Raw genomic sequence first — 26,645 nt, 5'->3', positions numbered from 1 at the left:
CTTGCACCCATGCTGAGCTCTTCAATTTCATCAACTTTGCCTCCAACTTTCACCCTGCTCTTAAATTCACTTGGTACATTTCTGACTCCTCTCCCCCCTTTCTTGATCATTTTGTCTCCATCTCTGGAAACAAATTGCCTACCGATATCTTTTATAAACCTACCAACTCCCACGGCTAACTTGACTATATCCTCTTCCCACTCTGTCTCCTGCAAACATGCCATTCCTTTTTCTCAGTTCCATTGTCTACACCGTATCAGTTGCTAGGATGGGGCTTTCCTTTCCAGGACATCAGAAATGTCCTCTTTCTTCAAAGAATGGGAATTCCCTTCCTTCACCATTGCTGCTGTCCTTACTCAGATCTCCATTTCACGCACATACACACTCACCCCAACTTCCCGTTGCCTTAACAGGGATAGAGTTCCTCTTGTCCTCACCTACCACCCCATGAGCTTCCACATCCAAAACATCATTCTCTGCAATTCCATCATCTTCAACGGGACCCTACCACCAAACACATCTTTACATTCCGCAACTTAACTCTCCATTTTCCACAAGGACTGCACTCTCCGTGATTCCCTTATCCATTCGTCCCTTCCCTCTAATCTCTATTTTGGCATTTATTCCTCTAAGTGCAAAAATACTACACTTGTCCATTCACCAACATTCAGGGCCTCCAGCAGTCCTTCCAGGTGAGGCAACACTTCCCTTGTGAATCTGTTGGGGCTGTCTACTGTATCTGGTCCTCCTGATGTGGCCTCCTCTACACTGGTTAGAACTGACATAGATTTGGGGACCACTTTTTCTAGCAACTCCACTCCATCCACAAAAAGCAGGATTTTTTGGTGGCCAACCATTTTAATTCATATCTCCGTTCCCATTCTGACATGTAAGTCCATAGCCACCTCTTCTGCCATGATGAGTTACTCTCAGAATGCAGGAGCAACACCACATATTCTGGCTTGATAGCCTCCAACCTGATGCCATGAACATTGATTTCTCCAACTTGTGGTATTTTCCCCCTTCCCTTCCCTCTTCTTCTATTCCCCACTCTGGTCTCTTACCTCTTCTCACCTGCCTGTCACCTCTCCCTGGTGCCCGTCTTCCTTCCCTTTCTCCCATGGTCCACTTGTCTGTCCTATCGGATTCCTCCTTCTCCAGTCCTTCGCCCTTTCCACCAAAACCGCTTAGCTTCTTCCTTCATCCCTTCTCCCCCACCCACCTGGCTTCACTTACCACCTTTCAGTTTGTCATCTTTCCCCTCCCCCCACCTTTTTTTATTCTGGCATATTCCCCCTTCCTTTCCAGTCTAGTGGAAGGGTCTCGGACAAAACATGGACTGTTTATTCATTTCCGTAGATGCTTCCAGACCTGCTGCATTCCTCCAGCATTTTGCGTATGTGTGTTGCATATGCGTGGTGAATAGCCCTGCACGGCTTCTTCAGAAAGAGATATCAGCATCATTCTGGGCTGCTACTCAGCTGCTTACAATTCTAACTCTTTATTGAAGTAATTAATAAAAAAGCTGAATCCCGCTGTACACCTAAACAGGCTTGTATTGGCGGGAGACAACATGGATTTATGAAAGAAAAAGTATGTTTAGCAAACCTTATAGTGTTTTCGAGAGAACTGATAAGGAGGGAATCGTTAGATGCAGTGTCTTTGGACTTGTATATCTCAGTTAATAAGGTGTCCCACAAAATTAGAATACATGGTATAACACACAGGAACAGGAACAGACCTTTGGTCCACCTTTAGTGTGCAAACTAGTTAAACTAAGTAAATTCCTTAACTAATCTAGTTACCTCTACTTGCACAACGTCCATTTCCCTCCATTTTCTGCACATTCGTGTGCCTATCTAAGAAATGCCACGGCATTTGTTGAAGGTTGGGTATTGAATGGAAAACAAGAAGAAGAAATAAAAGGTTCTCTTTTAGGTTCAGAAGCTGTGAACAGTAGTAAGCCTGTGAATGCTGCAGAAATCAGTGCTGGAATCCCGACTGCTTGCAATCCACATCAATGGGATGAGGGGACCAAATGTAATACTGCTAATGATACAAAGCTGGGTACTAGAGTGGGTTGTGAGGAGAGTGCAGAGAGACTTCAAGGGAATATAAATGAATGGGCAAGACATGACAGATAAAATATAGTGTAGGAAAATATGGTCTTTATCAGCTCTGGAAGCAAAAATAGAGAAGTAAGTACTTCTCTTCATCAACCCTCTCTCACCTACCTACCTTCCCCTCACTTGGCTACAGTTATCACTTTGCAGCTTGTACTGATTCTGCTCCCTCTCCAACCTTTTCATTCTGGCTTTTTCCCCTTTCTTTTCCAGTCATGATGAAGGGGGCCAAAACCTTGATTCTTTATTCCTTTTCATAGATGCTATCTGACCTGCTGAGATCCTCCAGCATTTTGTGTGTGTCACTCTGGAGAATCACTTATCTAAGAGTTTGTTTAACTGATTGAAGATTTATTGGTGTTCAAAGGAACCTAAGTGTACTTGTCTTTTATATCAATAACTTAAGAAGCTGGCATAATAAGCAGTTAGAAAAACAAATGCTACATTGGCCTTTAGTGCAAGAACACTTGAGTGCAAGAGTAAAGACAGCTTTCTGCAATGATATAAGTTCCTTGTTTAACTGTATTGGCACGTGGCCAAGTGGTTAAGGTGTTCGTCTAGTGACTTGAAGGTCGCTAGTTCGAGCCTTGGCTGAGGCAGCATGTGTATCATAGTCATAGTCATACTTTATTGATCCCGGGGGAAATTGGTTTTTGTTACAGTTGCACCATAAATAATAAATAGTAATAGAACCATAAATAGTTAAATAGTAATATGTAAATTATGCCAGTAAATTATGAAATAAATCCAGGACCAGCCTATCGGCTCAGGGTGTCTGACCCTCCAAGAGAGGAGTTGTAAAGTTTGATAGCCAAAGGCAGGAATGACTTCCTATGACGCTCTGTGCTGCATCTCGGAGGAATGAGTCTCTGGCTGAATGTACTCCTGTGCCCACCCAGTACATTATGTAGTGGATGGGAGACATTGACCAAGATGGCATGCAACTTAGACAGCATCCTCTTTTCAGACACCACCGTGAGAGAGTCCAGTTCCATTCCTACAACATCATTGGCCTTACGAATGAGTTTGTTGATTCTGTTGGTGTCTGCTACCCTCAGCCTGCTGCCCCAGCACACAACAGCAAACATGATAGCACTGGCCACCACAGATTTGTAGAACATCCTCAGCATCGTCCGGCAGATGTTAAAGGACCCCAGTCTCCTCAGGAAATAGAGATGGCTCTGACCCTTCTTGTAGACAGCCTCAGTCTTCTTAGACCAGTCCAGTTTATTGTCAATTCGTATCCCCAGGTATTTGTAATCCTCCACCATGTGCACACTGACCCCCTGGATGGAAACAGGGGTCACCGGTACCTTAGCTCTCCTCAGGTCTACCACCAGCTCCTTAGTCTTTTTCACATTAAGCTGCAGATAATTCTGCTTACACCATGTGACAAAGTTTCCTACCATAGCCCTGTGCTCAACCTCATCTCCCTTGCTGATGCATCCAACTATGGCAGAGTCATCCGAAAACTTCTGAAGATGACAAGACTCTGTGCAGTACTTGAAGTCCGAGGTGTAAATGGTGAAGAGAAAGGGAGACAAGACAGTCCCCTGTGGAGCCCCAGTGCTGCTGTTCACTCTGTCGGACACACAGTGTTGCAAGCACACGTACTGTGGTCTGCCAGTCAGGTAATCAAGAATCCATGATACCAGGGAAGCATCCACCTGCATTGCTGTCAGCTTCTCCCCCAGCAGAGCAGGGCGGATGGTGTTGAACACACTGGAGAAGTCAAAAAACATGACCCTCACAGTGCTCGCTGGCTTGTCCAGGTGGGCGTAGACACGGTTCAGCAGGTAGACGATGGCATCCTCAACTCCTAGTCATGGCTGGTAGGCGAACTGGAGGGGATCTAAGTGTGGCCTGACCATAGGCCGGAGCAGCTCCAGAACAAATCTCTCCAGGGTCTTCATGATGTGGGAGGTCAATGCCACCGGTCTGTAGTCATTGAGGCCGCTGGGGCGCAGTGTCTTCGGCACAGGGACGAGGCAGGACATCTTCCACAGTACAGGAACCCTCCAGAGCCTCAGGCTTATGTTGAATACATGGCGAAGTACTCCAGGCTTTGAGCACCCAGGTACTGACACCATCCGGTCCTGCAGCCTTGCTTGGGTTGAGACGTTTCAGCTGTCTTCTCACCTGTTCAGCCGTGAAGCCCACCGTGGTGGTTTCCTGTGAGGGAGGGGTATAGTCATAAGAGCAGGGTGGGGGACTGTGAGGAGGGGTAGGAGGGGAGAGTGGAATATGTGTTGGTTGGGGGCCGACAACAGATGGCTCATATGGGGGATGGGCAGGGGTCACAATATCAAATCTGTTAAAGAACAGGTTAAGTTCATTGGCCCTGTCCACACTGCCTTCAGCTCCTCTGTTGCTAGTTTGCCAAAACCCAGTGATGGTCCTCATCCCCCCCTCCAGACCTCTTTCATGTTGTTCTGCTGGAGTTTCCACTCAAGCTTGAGCAAGGCACTTAACCACTCATTGCTCTGCGATGACACCGGTGCCAAGCTGTATGGGTCCTAATGCCCTTCCCTTGGACAACAGCGGTGGCGTGGAGAGGGGAGATTTGCAGCATGGGCAACTGCTGGTCTTCCATACAACCTTGCCCAGGTCTGTGCCCTGGAAACTTTCCAAGGTGCAAATCCATGGTCTCATGAGACTAACAGATGCCTATTATTATTATTATGTGTAACCATACCTGAATATTGTGTTTCGGTTTTGTTTCCCAACCAAAGGAAGGATATATTTACACTATAGGGTTTGCAATAAAGGTTCACCAGATCAATTCATGGGATGAAGTTATATTCTTTAAGCAGGTCGGGTCCATGATTTGAATGTGAAAGAATTAGAGGTGCTTTCATTGTTTTTATAAGGTTTGACAGGGTAGTTGCAAGGATGATGTTTGCTTGTACTGAGGTGTCTAGAATTAAGAGTTAAGTTTCAAAATACAAGGGTAACTAACCAGAAGCAAGCTGATAATTTATTTTTCACTGAGAAATTGTGACTCTTTGAACTTATCTACCCAGCAGGTCAATGAGGATTAGTCGGTCAGTCAAGAGTGAAACTGATTGATTCTTGGATATTAAGGAAATCAAGGTTTATAGGGTTTGTGCAGGATAATTTCAGTGAGGTAAAAGATCAGTCATGGTTATATTGAATGGTGGAGCAGGCAGAATGGCATTCTTGCATCTATTTCTTAAGTTGTTGCAGGTAGTTACATTCTTAAGTACTTCCCTGCTAAAGACTTCATGTGGGTTATTTAATCAGTACGCATGAGAAAATCATCTTGACAGATTGTTGATGTGCAAAATACTTGAGTCATATTGTTTAATTAATGTAGGAATTTACTCAGTGTTTAGTTGTAACAATATCCTGTTAGTCAATGTTAAATGTCTTAAAAGACTTTGTTAAATTGAATAGCTCAGCTAAAATACTACTGTAAATATTATAGTAGTCTCCAGAAAGATCAATTAGCAATGCCGAGTGCATGCTTCTGACCCTTATTAAGTAATTTTGTTGAAAATGAGCGTGGGTATCAATCAGACAGGTCTAGTTGTAGGTCTAGGAAGAAAACAATTCTTGTTGATAGAACAACACTCCAGTATCAGGTGACAGCAGGGAAACGGATAAGGGAGAGTGGAAATCAGTGTCATTTGCAGACGATTAATGATATATTTTCACAAATATGTCTAAATAAGCATTAGTTATTTCAATATTTTAGGGACATGCCTTGACTTGCGTTTCTGTCTGGCAATCTGCAATGGAGAGAACTTTCTGCGGGTGTGGAACCTAGCTTTGAGGATAAATGATCAGGCGATAGCCATCACTACAAATAATATGAAGAAGGCTGAAGGCATTGTAGAAATCACTCCTATGAAGAATAATCCCAGGTGAGGTTTCGATGTCTAAGATTTAGTTCATTGATAAAGTTATTTTTGTAAACAATAATTTGTTTTTTTTTGCCTTCCATTGAAAATGCAAAGGTGATGAGTATTGATCAACAAAAGGGAAAATGCTGGGATCTGCAGAAGGTTATTGAATATTTCAGTGGAAGTGTTAGATTCTACATTATCTTTGAGCATTGGATTGGGAGAGCATCCTTACAGATAAAAAGTGCAATGGTAATCCGACCCACTCCACCCTCTCTTCATCTAAGGTGCTTTCTAAAACCTAAGTTGTTAACCCAGCTCTCGGTGATCTGGCCTCACATACTCTTGTCTTACTGTCATCTACGAGTCCTTATGAAAAGGCCATATCAGAAAAAACTGTTCTACCCATTTCGTAATGCTGACCATGCATTTGCAACACTTGTATAGGTCCTCCCTGGGCCCGAGCATTTGGGAGATAACAGGATGGATGGGTCAGATTTGCTGGTTTCTGTGGAGTTGTGGGCATCCTCTGCCAAGTGGGAACAGGGCATTTCTGCATGCTTTCTCTCCTCACCCCTCTCCACAGCACTTAGCCCAGAACAATTAGGGGTTGGGTCAACCCAGGCAGAGGTGGGACCGCTGAGCAGAGTCAGTGAGGCCAGCTGACAGCTACTCTTCTCACGCCTGTTTGATGTCCCCTGTGCTTTCTCGCTCTCCTGTCACAGCTGTTCTGTTCCTTTCTGATTTACGACCAGTTTGGTTTATGAACCGTTCTCATGAACGGACCCCTATCTTAATCTGGAGGGACCTGCACTGTTTATTTTATGCAGAATGTGACATAGTTGGTGGGGTGGGGATACCTGTCTACCAAAGGAGGTGTAAGGTGCTCTTTCCTTGGGCAAGGTGTGGCACCTGCTTAGCCCCCGATCAGGCTCACGTGAAGCCATAGGAGCAGGTGGTGGATGGTCGTATGAGCAGCTGGTGCATATCACAGCTCCTGGTTATGCGACCACTGATGCCAGGCAGACAATCTGTGAAGAGTATTGTTAATGGCCGGGGTCACCCGTCTTGTAAAGACAATGCCCAGGAGAAGTCAATGGCAAACCACTTCCGTAGAAAAATTTGCCAAGAACAGTCAAGGTCATGGATATGAAAAGAATAAGAACAACAGTGTGAAGGGGCTCTTCCCCACAGGCAAAGACAGATTATAGACCATGATTGCCCACGATGAATATGGCTGAATGTTAGATGCAACATTCCTGAGCTAGAACAGAGATCTCCTGGTCCTTACCTTTCACCCCTCCAGCCTCTGCATTCAATGGATCATTTGTTACAATTTTCACTAGCTTCAACATTTGGAGAGATTGATCCACACCCTCATGCAACCATTGGAGGTGTAACAACCGTCCTTCCATTTCTTCCCTTCCCAAACAGTTTTCCAATTCCCCTGCATCCCTTCCAATCCAGTGTACTGGACTTGGTGGTCACAATGTGATTGTTGTACTGTACATTGAAGAAGCCAAATGCAGAGTGGATGACAGCTTAGTGGAACACCTGCATTCAGCATGCAGGAGTGAACTGTCGCTTCTAATTACCTGCCACTTTAATTCACCATCCCTCTCACACTCTGACCCCTCTGATGCACTGTAACAACAAGGCCCAACAGAAGCCTGAAGAGCACCACCACACCTTATGCACATGGTAACCTGTAGGACTCAATATAAATTCTATAACTTCAGATAACTCTCATTTTCCTGCTCTTGATACCAAACAGGCCACTTTACATCCCATTCCTTTATTCTTCTCCCTTCCTTTGTGTTCTTAGGCCTACCATGACCCAGCAGGCCAGTCATTACATAAACTGCGCAACATTAGCGCCACAGTACCATAGCAGTTAGCACAACGCTATTAGAGATCAAGGCGTTGGACTTCGGAGTTTAATTCCAGCGTCCTCTGTAAGAAAGTTTATACGTCCTTCTTGTGTGTATATGGACTTTCTCCAGGTTCTCCAATATTCCTCCCGCAGTCCAAAAACATACCGCTTATTAGGTTGATTGGTCATTGTAAATTGTCCTGTGATTGGGCTATAGGGTTAAATTGCTGGGCTCGGTGGGCTGGAAGGGCCTATTCTGCGCTGCACCTCTAAATTAAAAAATTTAAAATTAGGAACATGTTAGAGCTTAACTACCTCTTTACTACCACATCATTTCATCCTGTCAGAGAAATTCTTTTGTTCCATCCACTACCCTCCACACCTTCTCTGTCTCCTATGCTACTTGCTTCCCTCTTCCTCAGTTCTGATGAAGGATCTGACTGAACTGTTATCTGTTTCTCTTTATCTGCATAAGATATTGTTTGGCATGTTGAATTTTTCCAGCATTTTCTGTTTTTCTTTCCAATTTTCTGCATCTACAAGGTTTTTTTAAATCTGCATTTATAGCTGAGTATATTTGGTCAAAGTGGACAATTCTTTTTCTAATTACATTCATGTGATGGTGATAGTTTTGCTAATACTTACTAAAATAATGCTCATGATGTTTTTATTGTTCTAGGTATCATGTACATTTCTGCAGTTGATCACAAATTTTCAGAAACAGCATAAATCTTTGAGAATGTGACCTGGACTAGAAAACAGGGAAAAGAAAATCTACTTGTAATTCCACCTCTAGGAATTAACATTAAATCACTTTCCTGTTATTTTAAAACAGGAAATAAAAGGTTCTATAACAAAAAAGTGTTTATTCCCTAGATTTTTATATTTCTGTGTTACTTTTTTTAGTTATGCTGTATGCAGGAGCTTAAATTCTGAAGTTATATCGATCTGGAACATAAGAAAATCCAAGCATAAGGGGCAGGCAGTCCAAGTGGAGAGGGGTTTGGTTGACAGAACAAACATTGTACTGGTGAGAGATACAAAACTCTACATCCTTTCAGATAAAGGCACAGCCACTCATGCTGAAATACCTCGGCCCATTTTCCAGGTAATTATATCTGTTTATTTCCTTTGACTACTCTAGAGCAAAATTATATATATGATCAACTTGGATTGGATGAAGAATATAGTGTGATTCAGTGGGATAGCGCTGACCATATAAAATAGTTGAAAGCATACTTTTCAACCAAAAGAAAATTGGAAGAGGTATGTAGCATTGAGAAGATTTACACCAAACCTTGTCCTGTATGCCATTAATTAGATCCCAGCTTAAGCTTACCTCATGGAAATTCAGTTTATTGCCTGGAGATAGAAAATCTAGCCCATAAAATGCTAGAAAGGTCCCATTATGAGTGATTGCATGTTCTCTAGATATTAGTAGCTCAGATTATTTGTGTGAACACTGGAGTTCAATAATGCAACTCAGGGCTTTTTTTAGCTTAGCCACTTCCATCATCCTGCAGTGCCCAGTCCCATCCAGTTGCTGTCTAAAGCAGCACCTAGATTCCTTGTTAATTATGATATCCTAAACATCCCTGTATTTTTTTTTTAAAAAAGCTGTTCCTAAATACCTACAAGTTTAACTAAGTATTTGGCCATACTGTGAAATTTGTTTCTGTCTTGCACTGTACTGCAGCCACAAACAACAAATTTCATGTCATAGATCAGTGATAATAATTCTGATTGTGATATGCATTTAACTTCTCTGTTTGGAAATAATGTCAAATTTTGTCTGAGAAATCCTTGGTGTACTTTTCTTTGCTGTAAATACGATGTAAGTGAAAGTTGTTCTTGTTATCTCTTTGCCCCATAATTTATTCTTGATCACCTTGACTTCAATCCCACTCAAACTCAAATATTCAAGACTCCATGCCCTTTATCACTGTGATTAAGACTATTCATTAAATTACAATAGCTGTCGTCTGTTCATTTTCTATAAGTTACCCCTCAGTGATATATCCTAAAGATGACCTTGAACTATTATAAATGAATGATGCACGACTCTACTTCCCCAACATTTATCTTGTTGCTCCTATCTGCTTGGGTGATATACCTTGTCTTTACTGAGTATCCATTTCCTCTCATTGAAAAGTCTACCCCATTGTTTCCAGTCCCATCACAATGGCTACATACTCTGCCAATACTTTCTCCAATTACTCCCGTCCAACTATTTTCTCACAGTCTGATAAAAAGATCGTTTAACCTTTGCACTTTTTCTGTCTATGATTATTAGCCTGAACCTACTGAGCATTTCATTAACTCCTGCTTTTCTTCCGATTTCCAATATTGGAATTTATCTTGTAAATTTATCATTTTACTTTGTTTATTTCAGACTCTCCTGATGTATGATCTTCTAAAGAAAAAATACACAACAAAGTTGACTGGCCTGTACATTATCCCAAGCCCTAAACATGAATACAGAATCTTGGAAGGGGATCTACTCCTTGGGTTATCTGAATACAGGTGAGGATGTACTCACAGGTGACAAATACTTTGAAATACAATTGAAAGCTGAAAATATATTTATTTGTCCTTGGGTTATAATGTACAAAATCAAGTGATAGGTCAGGTTCCTCATTGAACTGGAGCATGTTTAATGCCTGTGAACTATTAGTCTTTTGTACAGACGAAGCAACACAATAGCAGGTTCTCTTAGATAATGAATTACTGCTGTGAAAGGACAAGATTGTTTCATAAAGGTCATAATTTGACATTTATCAGCTCAGACCTAAATGTTGAATTGACTTGGGAGTGGAAATGAACATTTTGGAGCCATTTGTGAACATCTCCTCTCCTGACCTTATGATGGAAGGAAGGTCAACAATGAAGCAGCTAAAGATGGCTTAGCCACTGCTGTGATCTTGTCTGGCCCCTCATCCTTGAAATTAATCAAATAAGCAGAAGACCAGCTCCTGTCATACTGGGAATCTCAGGAGGAAGTCAAGATGAATCACCCAATCAATACTTCTGGAATGCTTTATCTTTAGCACTCGTGTGCTGGAACCTGCTATCATTGAGAAGTTGAAGTCAGATGTATCAGTATTACAATGGAGTAAAGGGAATAACAGAGGCATAAGAGAGGAGTTGGTCAGAATTGATTGGAAAAGAACACTGGTGGGATGATGGCGAAGCAACAATGGCTGGAATTTCTAGAAGCAATTCAGAAGGCAAAGGATATATACATCCCAAACAGGAAGAAGATGACAACTGTGGCTAACAAGAGAAGTCAAAGCCAACATAAAAGATAAAGAGAGGGCATATAATAGAGCAAACATTAGTGGGAAGTTAGAGGATTAGGAAGCTTTTAAAAACCAAACAGAAGACAACTTAAAAAAGTCATTAAGAAGGTAAAGAAGGAATATGAAAGTAAGCAAGCCAATAATATTAAAGAGGATACCAAAAGTTTTTTTTAAGATACATAATGTGTAAAAGTGAGATGAGGGTGGTTTTTGGACTACTGGAAATGATGCTGGAGGGGTAGCAGTGGGAGGCAAGGAAGTGGACAAACTGAACAAGTATTTTGCATTAGCCTTCACTGTGGAAGACACTAGCAGTATGGTGGAAGTTCCAGATGTCAGGAGGCATGAAATGTGTGAAGTTAGCATAACTTGACAGAAGGTTCTTTGGAAACTGAAAGGAAGATAAGTCACCTGGACCAGATGATGTACACTGCAGAGTTCTGAAAGAGGTGACTGAAGAGATTGTGGAGACATTAGTAATGATCTTTCAAGAATCACTAGATTCTGGAATGGTTGTGGAAGACTGGAAAATTGCAAATGTCATTCCACTCTTCAAGAAGGGAGAGAGGCAGAAGAAAGGAAACTATAGACCAGTTAGTCTGACCTCAGTGGTTGGGAAATTGTTGGAGTTGATTATTCAGGATGAGGTCTCAGGGCACTTGGATGCACATGATAAAATAGGCCATGGTCAGCATGGTTTTCTCAAGGGAAAATCTTGCCTGGCAAATCTGTTGGAATTCTTTAAAGAAATAACAAGCAGGAAATAAGAATCAGTTGATGTTGTATACTTGGATTTTCAGAAGCAGCCACTCACTGCTTAACAAGCTATGAGCCCTTGGTATTACAGGAAAGATTCTAGCATGGATAAAGCAGTGGCTAATTGGCAAGAGGCAAAGAGTGGGATCAAAGGGAGCCTTTTCTGGTTGGCTGCCAATGACTAGTATTCCACAGTGGTCCATGTTGGGACCAATTATTTTTATGTAATATGTTAATAATTTGGAAGATGGAATTGAAGAGTTTATTGCCAAGAATGCAGATGATATGAAGATAAGTGGAGAGGCAGGTAGTTTTGAGGAAATAAGCTACAGAAGGACTTGGACAGATTAGGAGAATGGACAAAGAAATGGCAGATGGAATACAGTCGGGAATTGGATGATCATGCACTTTGACAGAAGAAATGAAAGGGTTGACTATTTTCTATATGGAGGGAAAATATAAAACCACTGAGGTACATTGGGACTTGGGAGTCCTTGTGCAGGATTCCGCAAAGGTTAAATTGCTGGTTAAGTCTGGCGAGGAAGGCAAATACAATGTTAGCAATCATTTCAAGAGGATTAGAATATAAATGCAAGGATGTAATGTTGAGACTTTATAAAGCACTGGTGAGACCCCACTTGGAGTATTGTGCGCAGTGTTGGGCCCCTTAGAAAGGATGTGCTGAAACTGGAGAGGGTTCAAAAGAGTCTAGGGTTGAATGACTTGTCATATGAAGAGCAATTGGATTGGCTGTGGAGCTGTATTCACTGGAATGCAGAAGAATGAGGGGTGAAGCCTGTTGAATGGTGAAAGACCTTGATAGAGTGGATGTGGAGAGAATGTTTCCACTGGTGGGAGAGTTTAAGACCAGAGGACAAAGCCTCAGAATAGAGTAGAATGGAGATAAGGTGGGATTTCTTTTGCCAGAGAATGGTGAATCCATGGAATTCTTTGCCACAAGCAGATGTGGAGGCCAAGTCTTTATGTGTATTTAAGGCAGAGGGTGATAGATTCTTGATTGGTCAAGGCATGAAGGGATACAGGGAGATAGGGGCTGAGGGGAAAATTGGATCAGCCATAATGAAGTGGCAGAGCAATCTCAATGGGCCAAGTGGTCTAATTCTGCTCCTATATGTTATGGTCTAGGATGAGAATTTTCTTCTCCTCTGTTGCCCCCAGCATTGCCAACTAGATCTGGCAGTGCTGCAGACCTTTGATCCATTGGTTGTGAGATTGCCAGCTCTGGCTGTTGCATGCTCCCTTTTCTGTTTAGCGAACAGTCACCAGAGTGGCATCACGTTTTTAGGTTTGCCTGGTGCTGCTCTGAACAGGTTCTTCTGCTTTTTTAATTGAACAGGATTTGAGCTCCTGGCTTGATGATAATGCCTGTGATGTTGTTCATTTCTGCTGCTACACCATCTTGTTGATGCCCAGTTTTGAACTGCCACTTACTGTAGAACATAGAGTGGTACAGCACAATACAGGCCCTTTGGCCCACTATCTGTGCTGACCATGAAACCAATCATATCTGCTTGCACAGCTGGTCCATAGTCCATATCTATCTATTTCTTTTTGAAACATAGAAAACCTACGGCACAATACAGGCCCTTTGGCCCACAAAGCTGTGCCGAACCTTAGAAATTACTAGGGTTACCCATAGCCCTCACTTTTCATCCCTCTTCCCTCCGGGAGAAGGTTCAGGAGCTTGAAGACCCATACGGCCAGATTTGGGAACAACTTCTTTCCAACTGTGATAAGACTGCTGAAAGGATCCTGACCTGGATCTGGGCCATACCCTCCAAATATCCGGACCTGCATTTCGGATTTTTTGCACTACCTTACTTTCCATTTTTCTATTTTTTATTTATAATTTATAATTTAAATTTTTAATATTTACTATCGATTTGTAATCCAGGGAGTGGGAAGCGCAGAATCAAATATCGCTATGATGATTGTACGTTCTAGTATCAATTGTTTGGCGACAATAAAGTATAAAGTAAAGTATTTTTCTAAGCTCCATGCACCTATCCAAAAACCTCTTAAAAGACCCTATCGTTATCGTTTCCGCCTCCGCCACCGCCCCCGGCAGCCCATTCCACACATTCACCACTCTGTGTAAAAAAAAAAAACTTACCCCTGACATCTCCTCTGTACCTGCTTCCAAGCACCTTAAAACAATGCCCTCTCGTGCTAGCTACTTCAGCCCTGGGAAAAAGCCTCTGACTATCCATGTGATCAATGCCTCCCATCATCTTATACACCCTATCAGGTCACCTCTCATCCTCTGTCACTCCAACAAGAAAAGGCTGAGTTCACTCAACCTATTCTCATAAGGCATGCTCCACAATCCAGGCAACATCCTTGTAAATCTCCTCTGCACCCTTTCTATGGTTTCCATATCCTTCCTGCAGTGAGGCGACCAGAATTGAGCACAGTACTCCAAGTGGGGTCTGACCAGGGCCCTATATAGCTGCAACATTACTTCTCGGCTCTGAAACTCAGTCCCATGATTGATGAAGGCCAATGCACCGTATGCCTTCTTAACCAGAGTCAAACTGTGTAGCAGCTTTGAGTGTCTAATGGGCTCGGACCCCAAGATCTCTCTGATCCTCCACACTGCCAAGAGTCTTACCATTAATACTATATTCTGTCATCATATTTGGCCTACCAAAATGAACCACCTCACACTTATCTGGGTTGAACCTATCTGCCACTTCTCAGCCCAGTTTTGCATCCTATCAATGTCCCGCTGTAACCTCTGACGGCCCTCCACGCTATCTACAACACCCCCAACCTTTGTGTCATCAGTAAATTTACTAACCCATCCCTCCACTTCCTCGTTCAGGTCATTTATAAAAATCACAAAGAGTAGGACTCCCAGAACAGATCCCTGAGGCACTCCACTGGTCACTGGACTCCATGCAGAATATGACCCGTCTATAACCACTCTTTGCCTTCTGTGGGCAAGCCAGTTCTGGATCCACAATGCAATGTCCCCTTGTTCGTATGTCTGCCTAAATGCCTCTTAAATTTTGCTATCAGATCTGTTCTACCAACTCCCCTGGCAGCATGCTGCAGCCAACTACTACCCTCTATGTAAAAATACTCACATCATAATCTCTCACTGTGTGTTTTTTTCATTTGTGTCATTCACAGTAAATACAAAGAAACACAATAGAGATTTCATTTCTATTGTATTTACTGTGAATGCTCACAAGAAAATATATCTCAGGGTAGTATATGGTGATATATATGTACTTTAGTAATAAGTTTAGTTTGAACTAAATTTCCTGCCGAAGGGCTTCAGCCTGAAATGTCAACTGTACTTTTATCTATAGATTCTGCCTGGCCTGCTGAGTTCCTCCAGCATTTTGTGTGTGTTGCTCAGATTTCCAGCATCTGCAGATTTTCTCTTGTTTGTTAGTTTGAACTTTAATAGCCTCCATCACCCAGGGCATGCCCTTTTCTCATTGTTACCATCAGGAGGGAGGTACAGGAGCCTGAAAGCACACACCAATTCAGGAACAGCTTCCTCCCCTCTACCATCCAATTTCTAAATGTACATTGAACCCATGAACACAAACTCACTACTATTTTTAAATTTGTTTTTGCACTATTTATCTTAATTTAACTATTTAATATACATACTTACTGTAATTGTTTCTACTTATCATGTATTGCATTGTACCGCTGCTAAGTTAACAAATTTCATGATATATGCCGGTGATATAAAACCTGATTCTGATTAAACTTCCCTGACGCCCTCATCTTAAATCATGCCCTCTAGTATTTGACATTTCCCCCAGAGGTCTTCTCTGAGTATCTTCCTTTAGCACAATTGTAATGCCACACAACGGTGGGCCTGGTAGCGTGGCAAGAGATATGTTGCCAATATCTCATCTGTTTGTTTTCTGAGCATGCCCGGTAGTCCAATATCATCTGAGCTGCAATTGCCTCCTCTTATCCAATTGATAATCAGCCTATTATATTGTATGGAAACAAAAGCTCAAAACAATTATTTTTGAATAAACTAGAAGATTAATGGTTGCTTTTTTTCTTTGCTTGTGGAAAGGGATCACCTTGTTATCTGGAACTTGAAGACTGGATTTATCAAAGAACGGATCCGGCCCACGTACAAAGACCAACTTCCCCTGTTAAATGGTCTTTCTTCTCACTCAAAGGATGACTTCTACAGAGAGCTCTTGACGAAGCGGAAAAAAAGAAAAGGGTCAAGTAGTTCTGTAGGTAAAGGTATTCCATGTGGTTTTGTGAGTATGGATCTTTTATTCTGGGACAGAGGTACCAAAGTTAATTATTGAGAAGTAAACAAGCCCTGCCATTTATACAGTTCACTGGTACCAGCTGCAGAGTAAAGAATTCTGACAAAATTCCCTTATATAATTAAGGAATAATATTGGAACTAGTTTGAAAATTTAATGTTGCTATAATACAATAGCATGAATGGAATTTTGTTTCATTCAGGGGGAAAATGAGATACAAATATATAGATTTAAATTGGCTGTTCAATATATGGCACAGTACAGAATTTGAGGAGACAGATTATGATGTCTTAAGCAAAGGTTTTGGGCACTATGAATCAAGAGGTTTGAGATTATTGTGTGAAAATGAATGATGTCGTCATAGAAAGATTGAGTCTTACAGAACAGAAATAGACCCTTCAGTCCAACTCATCTTTTTTTGTCCATTCATACTAATCCCATTTGCCTAAATTAGGTCCATATCCTACTTTACCTTGCCTATTGTAAATGTCTCTTAAATATAGTAATTGTATCTGACCCCACCATCTCTTCTGGCAGGCTGTTCAACCACTTTCTGGGTAAAATCACTTCCTCCTCAGATCCCCTTTCAAATTCCTTCCTCTTACCCCCAGCCTATGACCTCTTGTTCTTGATATCCTATCCCTGCCACAGGAAAAAGTTTCTGACTACCTTTCCTACCTAGGCATCATATAATTTAACATACCTCTATCAGCACACTCCTCAACCCCCTTTGCTTTATGTAAAACAAGCCCAGCCAATGCAGACTCTTTCTATAACTAAAGTCCTCAAATCATGGCAGTATTCTAGTGATGCTCCTCTGCACTCTCTCCAGCTTGGCAACTCGAACAATATATAGAACACTAAATGAAGGGTTTTGACCCAAAACAGGAAATGTTCATTTCTCTGCACAGATGCTGCCTGGCCCATTGAGTTCCCCCAGCACTTTGCTTTTGCTCCAGATTCCAGCATCTGCAGTCTTTTGTCCCACCATAATTTTGGAAGGATAGGATTATCCCTTACAAAATAGTTAAATGCAGGAGATGATGAAAGAATAACTTTAATTAAGTTCTCAGGAGACATTTAACCAATTCTTTCACTGTGATCAGTTTTGTGTGTGAAAGACTTTAGAAGTTGTCTAAATAAATTGAAGACTAGGCGGGCAAGGGGAGTACTCCTCTCAGTCCTGGAGCCATTAGTTCCATCCTTGCAGCCATTAGTTAGTTTAGGAGTTATCGACCTTAAAGGCAGTGACAGAGGAGTTTTAATAGACAACAAAAACAAATTTCAGCATGGTGCTAGTGGACTTCTGAGTCAATATTGAAACCAAAAGAGGATTTGATTGTGCAATCAGTCTCTAACTGATGTGCAGGTAACAATAAGCATAAGTTAATCTTCCAAATGTGTATGAATCTGTTTAATTTCAGCTTTTATGACCCCGTGGGACAAACGTAATGAAACCAAGACTGCACGAAAGAGAAGGCTGGAAAAGGAAGTGAAGCAGGAAATCACAATATTGCAAGAGTTCTGTAAAGAGAAATCCAACCCCATTGATCAGTATCTTCTAAGTGGGAATGAGAAGGTCAGAAATACATGTATACCCAAGTGAAATTCTGCTTCCCAATCTAGACTTGTAGCTTCTGTTCATGATTCAATATCCTGTGACAAGTTAAGCTGAAGATTGGTGAAAAACCTCAAAGAAATGGCTAATTATCCAAATCACCAGACCACATAACTGAAAATCAAAACTGCAGATGCTGGAAATCTGAAACAAAACCAGAAAATGCTGTAGACGCTTAGTAGATCAGGCAGAAGAGAGAGGAAGAGCTAAAATTTCAAGTTGAAGACCCTTCATCAGAATAAGGAAAGTGAGAAAACAAGTTTGTTTTTAAAAGGCAGAATGAGGTATATGAGACTCAGTTCTCATCACCCCCTGAAATCTACCCTTAATGCTTTGTATCAGCACAGCTTTTCTCATGACCTCTCTCTACAACAACAACACTAATATCGTTTCTAGTCCTGATAGAAAAAGTCTATCTTTCATCTTTTTTCCGGTATCTCTGCTCTCATTGCTTTTTGATCAGATCAAGGATGGAGCACCCTTCTCACCCCACAGCATTTGGATTTAATGGATCATCTTAATTATCAACATCACCTTCAGTGAGATGCATCTTCCCCTCATCGTCCATTTTGCATTCCTAAGGGACTATTTCCTGGTCTGCTCTTCAATCCTCACAAACTAATCCTATTCTAAGAGCGCTCTCCTGTATAAATACAGAAGATGCTATACCTAATCTTTACCTCTTCCCTTCCCACCATTTCCAAATGCTCTTTCCAGGTGAATTAGCAATTCATTTTCACTATTTTCTAATCCTGTCTACTGCAATCAATGCTCACAATGTGGTCTCCTCTAAATTAGAGAAACCACGTACAGACTGGGTGACTGCTTTGCAAAGTGTCTTCGTCCTGTGACCCTGAGCATCCAGTTACCTCACATTGTGTGGAGAGAAAATTATTGTTAATGTTACTGATTGATGGACCTTTGATGGAACTGGAAATCTGAAATAGAAACAGAAAATCAGAATCAGGTTTAATAACAGCACATCATTATTTTTTTTTACTTTTGAGGCAGTAGTACAATGAAATACATGAAAAATACAGAAAAAACTGAATTACAGTAAATATATATGTATATTAAATAGTTAAGTTAAAATAAGTGCAAAAACAGAAAGGTGAAAAAAGGAGTGTGGTAGTGGTCATGGGTTCAATATCCATTTAGAAATCAGATGGTAGAGGGAAAAGAAGCTGTTCCTGAATGGTTGAGTGTGTGCCTTCAGGCTTCTGTACCTTCTACCTGATGGTAACAATGAGAAGAGGCATGTCCTGGGTGGTGGGGGTCCTAAATGAAGAATGCCACCTTCCTGAGGCACCTCTCCTTAAGATGTCTTGGATACTACGGAGGCCAGTACCTATAGTATCTAAGACATTTTACATCTAATGACTAATTTTACAACATTCTGCAACTTACTTTGAACTTGTGCAGTAGCACCCCCCCCCCAACCAGACCGTGATTCAGCCAGTTAGAATGTTGACCATGGTACATCTGTAGAAGTTTTTGAGTGTTTTAGGTGACCAAATCTCCTCAAACTCCTAGTGAAATATAGCCACTGTCTTGCCTTCTTTATAGCTGCAACAATGTGTGCAACCAGGTTAGGTCCTCAGAGATATTGACATACAGGAACTTGAAATTGCTTTCACTCCCCACTTCTGGTCCCTCTGTAAAGACTGGAAAATAGTGAGATATGCAGCAAATCCAGCAGCATCCATGAAGAGGGAGCCTTGATTTTCTCTCCGTAGATGCTGCCAGTCCCGCTGACTATTCACAATATTTTCAGTTTTTAATTTCAAATTTCCACCACCTGCAGTTTGGTCTTTTCAACCCTGTTTAATACACGTGTTTATTTACATACACTATGAACTGATCTTGGCCCAAGAATTGTTTTTTAGTTTATGTTTATTATTCTGATGCTACTTACCCTTCCCAATTCTAAGTGTAACTTTTTTTCTTTTCATTAGTATTTTTCTGTGTTTGGCCATTTACTAAATTAGTTTGAACATTTCATTACTAGCAAAACTCTGAGGTTTCATACCACAGGAAATGAAAAGAACTGAAATGTTTCTTTGTAAGAATTTGACGTAAATGCTTAGAGTTGTTTTAAGAGTACCAACACAATGAAAACATGGGTCTTCTTGTCAGTTATATACTATAATATGGAGAAACCAGAGAGACAAACACATAACAGTAGTAGGCATAGGAATAGTGCCCCTTAAGTTTGCTCAGTTAATCATGGCTGATCTGATGTTTGGCTTAAAATTTATTTTCCTGCCTGATCCACCTTAGGCTTATTTTCTCTGTAGTTCATGAATGAAAGTAGATTGAAGAAAGTGAAACAATTAATATTTTCAACATTCATATACAAACTCAGAATGAGAATGTTTTTTGGAGTTGTTCTAATTGTTAATGGTACATTGTGATTCTATAGCTGTATAAACAAGAGATCCAAACGCATTCCTGTTGCCTGAGATTTATTTGTAGTTATTTACTGAGTACGTAATGGCCACATTTATTCTCCACATTTTGCTTCTCCTAAATTGGTCCGATGTATGTCAATCCTGTGCCTGATTGATGTTAGCTTTCAAATGACAATGCCAGCAAGCCATAGGAGATAGAGGAAAGACAATTAGTCTGCAATCTGCCTAGCACATATATATTTCCAAAGATATTTAATTTTACCTGCTCTGAGTTAGCTTGTCCGATTTTTAAATAATATCAAAAAGGAATGAAAAATCAGAGAGCTAAACATTAGTATGAGTGATTTCCAGTGATGTGTAAGGTAGGAACAGAAGAAAAAGTATTTTACAGAAACACACTAACTGCTGTCTTTGTTTCAGGTGGTCGTCTGCTCCTACTTTGCACACCATCTTGCGGTTTTTAATTTGGAAACAGAGACTCATACACACACCCTCGAAGACAAGTCATCTATGTTGTTCTTGCACAACGCAGCACTAACGAACAGTGGCACCTATCTTGTGCTGTCAAACTACAATGATTCGGAGAAAGTTAGTTATGTCACTTTGTGGGATTTGTGTGCTGGCAAGGTAAAAGAAAAGTCACATTAATTTTGTTATGAACCATGTAATAGGATCTGATTATCAGCTGGGAGAATCTTTTCAGGTTTTAGAAATAAGGGGTTCTTTTTTCCCCAACTTGTTCAAGTATGGATACTAAGTCTAAGTGGTAATGTGTTAGTTGTCTGACTTCACCACAGTGCTGGATTTTGTGATATATAGTTGCCATACCAACTAACAGGAGTGAAAGTGAGTGGGTTGGGGGTGGAGGAGAAATGAAGAAAAGTTTTGATTTTGTTTCTGTACTAATGGCCATAATTAGGCAGCCACAATATGCTGCAAGTATGATATTGATTAGGCAGCATTAAGGAGGAAAATAATTAATGTTTCAGTTCAATGACCTCTTATCAGAGTCTTAAGTCTCATTCCAAAGACACGAGCACACCATCCTGGCTGATACTTCAGTACATTTGGTGAAGAAATAAACCTTTCGATGAGGCATTAAACCATGATCTTACCTATCTCTCTCAGTTGGTCATAAATTGAGGCAATACTCAGCTTTCCTAATATTGATCCCACAAGCATTACTAAAACAGGTTCCTTAACCATTTTATTAAATCACTGTCCCAAATTTGTCAGATTTCATTGCATTTAAGATGGCTACTATTTAACTAAATATCCTTTTGCACACCATATAAAACATCATAAGGCATAGGGGCATAATTAGGCCATTCAGTCCATCAAGTCTTCTCCCTGTAACCTTTGATGTCATTACTAATCAAGAACCTATAAAGCTCCTTTTTAAATATACCCAATGACTTGGCCCCTACAGCTGCCTCTGACAATGAATGCCAAGTATTCACCACCCTCAGGCTAAAGAAATTCCTGCTCATCTCTGTTTTAAAGGGGCATCCCTGTATTCTGAGGCTGTACCTTCTGGTCCTAGATTCTCCCACTATAGGAAACATCCTTCTCACGTCCACTCTATCTAGGCCTTTCAATATTCAACAGGTTTCAATGAGACCCCCCCCCCCCATTCTTCTAAACTCCAGTGTGTACTCAGAACCATCAAATGTTCCTCATATGTTAACCCTTTCATTCTCGGATGATCCTCTTCTGGACTCTCTCCAACACTAGAACATTCTTTCTTACATAAAGAGCCCGAAACTGTACACAATACTCCAAGTCTGGTCTGACTAATGTCACATTCAAGTTTATCAACACACAACTTAAACAAGTTATATAAATATTGATGTACTCATGGATTATTATGTATTTGTAAATTGAAACAAATCTTAAAATTATTTTTATAGGTTAAAAAACGTTTAAAAAATGAACCGAATGTGTGTTGCACTGCAATAACGAACTCTGCTGACCGAATAGTGTTTGGAGTTGTGGAAGCAAACAGGTAGTGCTTGGCTGCACTTTTTTGGTCTTGGTGCTGTGGAAATTACTGACTTACAATACTTTTCTAAGTTTTGTGAACTGGATGTTGCTGTTGGGAAACAGCTATCAGTGGTGCAGTGATTAAACTTGGCGATGTCTAAGAGGGAAGAGTTAACTCCAACCTGAGCAAAGACATGGACCCACTGAAATTCGCCTACCTCTGCAACAAGTCTACAGCTGACACAATCTCACCAGCTCTCCACTCTGCTTTGGAGCACCTAGAAAAGAAGCAAAATATACGTTAGACGGTTGTTTATCAATTATAGCTTGCAGTACAATACTATCATCCCTTTGGTATTAATCACCATGCTTTGAAATCCGGGCTTCTGTACCTTCCTCTGCAACTGGATCCTTTACTTCCTCATCACAAGACCACATTGCAAATCACTGATAACATCTCCTCACTGACAATCAACACAGATGCATTTCAAAGATGTGTCTTAGCCCACTGCCCGACTTTCTTTACACTCAACTGTGTAGCTAAACACAGCTAAAATGCCATCTATAAACTCACAAATGAATCACTGCTGTTGGTAAAATTTCCGATGGCAATGAGGGGTACAGGTCGGCTGATCTAGATCGGCTGGTTGAGTGGTGTCACAATCTTGCACTCAGTGCCAGCAAGACGAAGGAATTGATTATGAATGTTAGGAAGGGGAAGTTGGGAGAACAAGTCCTCATTGAGGGGGTCAGTGATGGAAGCAGTGAGCAGTTTCAAGTTCCTGAACATCAACATTTTGGGGGGTCTATACTGGGCCAAACACATTCATGCAATCACGAAGAAGACACACCAGCAGCTCTCACTTTATTTGGAGTTTGAGAAGATTTAGCATGTCACCAAAAACACTTGCAAATTTCTATAGCTGTATTGTGGTGAGCATTCTGATAGGCTGTATTACAGCCTGACATCAAGTCTTCAATTCACAGGATTAAGAGAAGCTTCAGAAGGTTGTAGATTTAGCTTTGCCGTTACTCAAGTCATATCTTGACTGGAGTGGTACTGTATGATGAATAATTGTTGAATTGTTCCTCTCTGCCTGCTACTACCATCAAGCAGGAAGTACAGAAGTCTTGGGTCCCTCACCACCAGGTTTGTGAAGCACCTCTGGCCATCGGGCTTCACATGCCTCTGCACTGAATTGACTCCACAGCCTGTGAAATCACTTTCGGGGACTCTGCAGCTCATGTTCACAGTATTATTTGTTTACATTTTTAAAAATTATTTGCATAATTTGTCTTTTGCACATTGGATGGTTGTTGGTCTTTAGTTTTTCATGAATTATGTTGTACTTCCATAAGATCAAAAGACATAGGAACAGAATTAGGCCATTTGGCCCATTGATCTGCTCCACCATTTTATCTCGGCTAATCCATTTCCCTCTCAACCCCATTCTCCTGCCTTCACCCCAGAATCTTTCACATCCTGACTAAGCAACAACCTATCAACCTCCACCTTAAATACACCCAATGATCTGGCCTCCACAGCCACCTGTGGCAACGAATTCCACACAGTCATCACCTTCTGGATAAAGAAATTCCTTCTCATCTCTGTTCTAAGATTCAAGTGCCTTTATTATCAAAGAATGTATAAATTATACAACCTTGAGATTTGTTTACAGATAGCCATAAAGCAAGAAACCTGAAAGAACCAAATTTAAAGGAAAAAAGATAAAAACAAAAGACCAACACCTGATGTGCAAGAGATAGAAAAAAAGAACAAGTTATGCAAACAATTGAAGCGAACAACAACATTCCAAATCAAAGATGAGTCCTCAAATCTGAACCCGGGAGCAACACAGAGTAGGCCCAAAGCCTCGCTAATCAGTTCATCATATTAGCAGGCATAGAGCACAGCAGCAGGGGCAGTCTTCATAGCCTCAGTGCCTTGGAGATGTCCATCATGGAGAACGAGCAAAATCGGCTCTCATCCCAACTGACACCCTGTCTTTTCAGTCTGTCCAGACTTTAATTTGACCCAACGACAGAACAGCGAAGGCCTCTGGCGCCCTGGAGAGAGGAGTGAACATCACGGCAAGTGAGCAAAATCAGCTCTTGCCTCCGATCTGGACTGATGTTTAAATTGTCTAAACAGTGCATTGTACCTCGCACTAGGGCCCAGGCACCACTGCTGTGAAAGGCCCCGAGCCCAGATCACACTGCCCAGTGACTTGCTCTGGGCCCAAAATTCGCTCTCAAACTCTTCAAATCAGCTCAGCACCCAGAGCAATCCAACCTTGCTCCTGGGCCAGTTGTTTAGGCATTGGAACTACATCTGCATCGATTCATCTCCTGAACTCGCCTCACCATCGTTCACTCCTTCACAGTTTGCGGCGATAAGTTAACACAATTTACTTCAGAAAAGATATTTTTAGTGATGTCTTGAGTAGGATTTCTTAGCTTTTTGACTACCATGAATCAGTCGCACAGGTTCAGTAGTTCCATCTAAATGGTTGTCGCTTATTTGGAGATTGTACCCTCTGGTCCTCAACTTCCCCCATAATAAGAATCATCCTCTCCACATCCACTCTATCCAGGCCTTTCAACATTTGCTAGGTTTCAATGAGATTCCCCACCCCCACCCCCATTCTTCTAAATTCCAGTGAGTACAGGCCCAGACGCTCCTCTTATGTTCCCGGAATAATTTTCATGAACGTCGTTTGAACCTTCTCCAATGTCAGCACATCTTTTCTTAGATAAGGGGCGCAAAACTGATCACAGTACTCCCAAGTGAAGCCTCACCAGGGCCTTATAAAACCTCAGTATTACATTCTCACTTCTGTATTCTAGTCCTCCCAAAATGAATGCTAACATTGCATTTGCTTCTTCACCACTGACTCAAACTGCAGCTTAGCCTTTATGGAATCCTGCACAAGGACTCCCAAGTCCACTTGCACCTTGGATTTTTCTCATTTTCCCAAACTCTTCCCATTTAGAAAATAGTCTATGCTTTTATTCCTTCTACCATAGTGCATGACCATACACTTCCTGACACTGTACTGTATTCCATCTGCCACCTCTTCACCCATTCTCCTAATCCAAGTCCTTCTGCTTCCTCAACACTACCTGCTGCTCCACCTGTGTTCGTATCATTTGCAAAGCTAGACACAAAGCCAACAATTCCATTATCCAAATCATTGACATATAACTTAAAAAGAAGTTATCCCAATACTGACCTCTGTGGAACACCACTAGACACCAGCAGCCGATCAGAAAAGGCTTCCTTTTTCCCACTCTGCCTCCTGCCAATCAGCCACTGCTTTATCCATGTTAGTATCTTTCCTGCAATACCATGGGCCCGTACCTTGTTAAGCAGTCTCATGTGTGACACCTTGTCAAAGGCCTTCTGAAAATCCAAGTACACAATATCCATCATTTCCCCTTTGTCTATCCTGCTTGTTATTTCCTCAAAGAATTCCAACAGATTTTTCAGGCAAGATTTTCCCTCAGGAAAACCTTGCTGACTTTGCCATATTTTATCATGTGCCTCCCAAGTACCCAAACCTTCGTACCTTAATAATTGCCTCCAACATCTTTCCAAGTACTGAGGTCAGGCTAACTGGCCTATAATTTCCTTTCTCCTGCCTCCCTCCCTTCTTGATGAGTGGAGTGACATTTACAATTTTCCAGTCCTCCAAACTGATTCTTGAAAGATCTTTACTAATGCCTCCACAATCTCTTCAGCTACCTCCTTCAGAGCCCTCAGGTGTAGTCCATCTGTTCCAGGTGACTTATCTACCTTCAGAACTTCCAGCTTCCCAAGCACCTCCTCTCTAGTAATAGCAACTGCATTCATTTCTACCCCCTTAATCTCAAACTTCTGGCATATTTCAAATTTCTTCCACAGTGAAGACAAATGCAAAATACTTATTCAGTTCATTCACCATTTCCTTGTCCCCCATTACTACCTCTCAAATATCATTTTCTAGTGGTATGATACTTTCACCTCTCTTTTACTCCTTATGTATCTGAAAAATCTTTTGGTATTCTTTTTGATATTATTAGCGAGATTACCTTCATGTTTCATCTTTTCCCTCCTTATGGCTCTTTAGTTGCCTTATGTTGATATTTAAGTTTCCCAGTCTTCTGACTTCCCACTAATTTTTGCTCTATTATATGCCCTCTCTTTTGCTTTTATGTTGGCTTTGACTTCACCTGTCAGCCACAGTTGCATCATCCTGCTTTTAGAATACTACTTTTTCTTCAGGATGTGTCTATCCAGCTCCTCTGTCGTGCCTCTGTAATTACCTTTACTCCTCTATAATATTGATACATTTGTCTTTAGCTTCTCCCTCACAAATAACAAAGTGAATTCTATTATATTATGATCACTGTCTCCTAAGGGCTCCTTTATCTTAAACTCCCTAATCAAGTCCAGC

At 41.3% G+C, this 26,645-nt stretch overlaps 1 protein-coding gene across 1 annotated transcript in view; it reads left to right on the top strand.

Moving 5' to 3' along the window:
• The window catches only part of LOC140197201 (uncharacterized), a 121,553-nt gene that overhangs the window by 89,582 nt on the left and 5,326 nt on the right, over positions 1-26,645 (top strand). Inside the window, exons 24-30 of the mRNA XM_072257124.1 lie at positions 5,842-6,010; positions 8,769-8,970; positions 10,255-10,385; positions 15,990-16,162; positions 17,622-17,776; positions 20,647-20,853; positions 22,137-22,231. Coding sequence (XP_072113225.1) covers positions 5,842-6,010; positions 8,769-8,970; positions 10,255-10,385; positions 15,990-16,162; positions 17,622-17,776; positions 20,647-20,853; positions 22,137-22,231 — 1,132 coding nt within the window. The remainder of the gene's footprint in view (positions 1-5,841; positions 6,011-8,768; positions 8,971-10,254; positions 10,386-15,989; positions 16,163-17,621; positions 17,777-20,646; positions 20,854-22,136; positions 22,232-26,645) is intronic.

The sequence above is a fragment of the Mobula birostris genome, chromosome 5, assembly GCF_030028105.1.
Source record: "Mobula birostris isolate sMobBir1 chromosome 5, sMobBir1.hap1, whole genome shotgun sequence".
Lineage (NCBI taxonomy): Eukaryota > Metazoa > Chordata > Chondrichthyes > Myliobatiformes > Myliobatidae > Mobula > Mobula birostris.
This window is presented reverse-complemented; position numbering and strand designations above follow the sequence as displayed.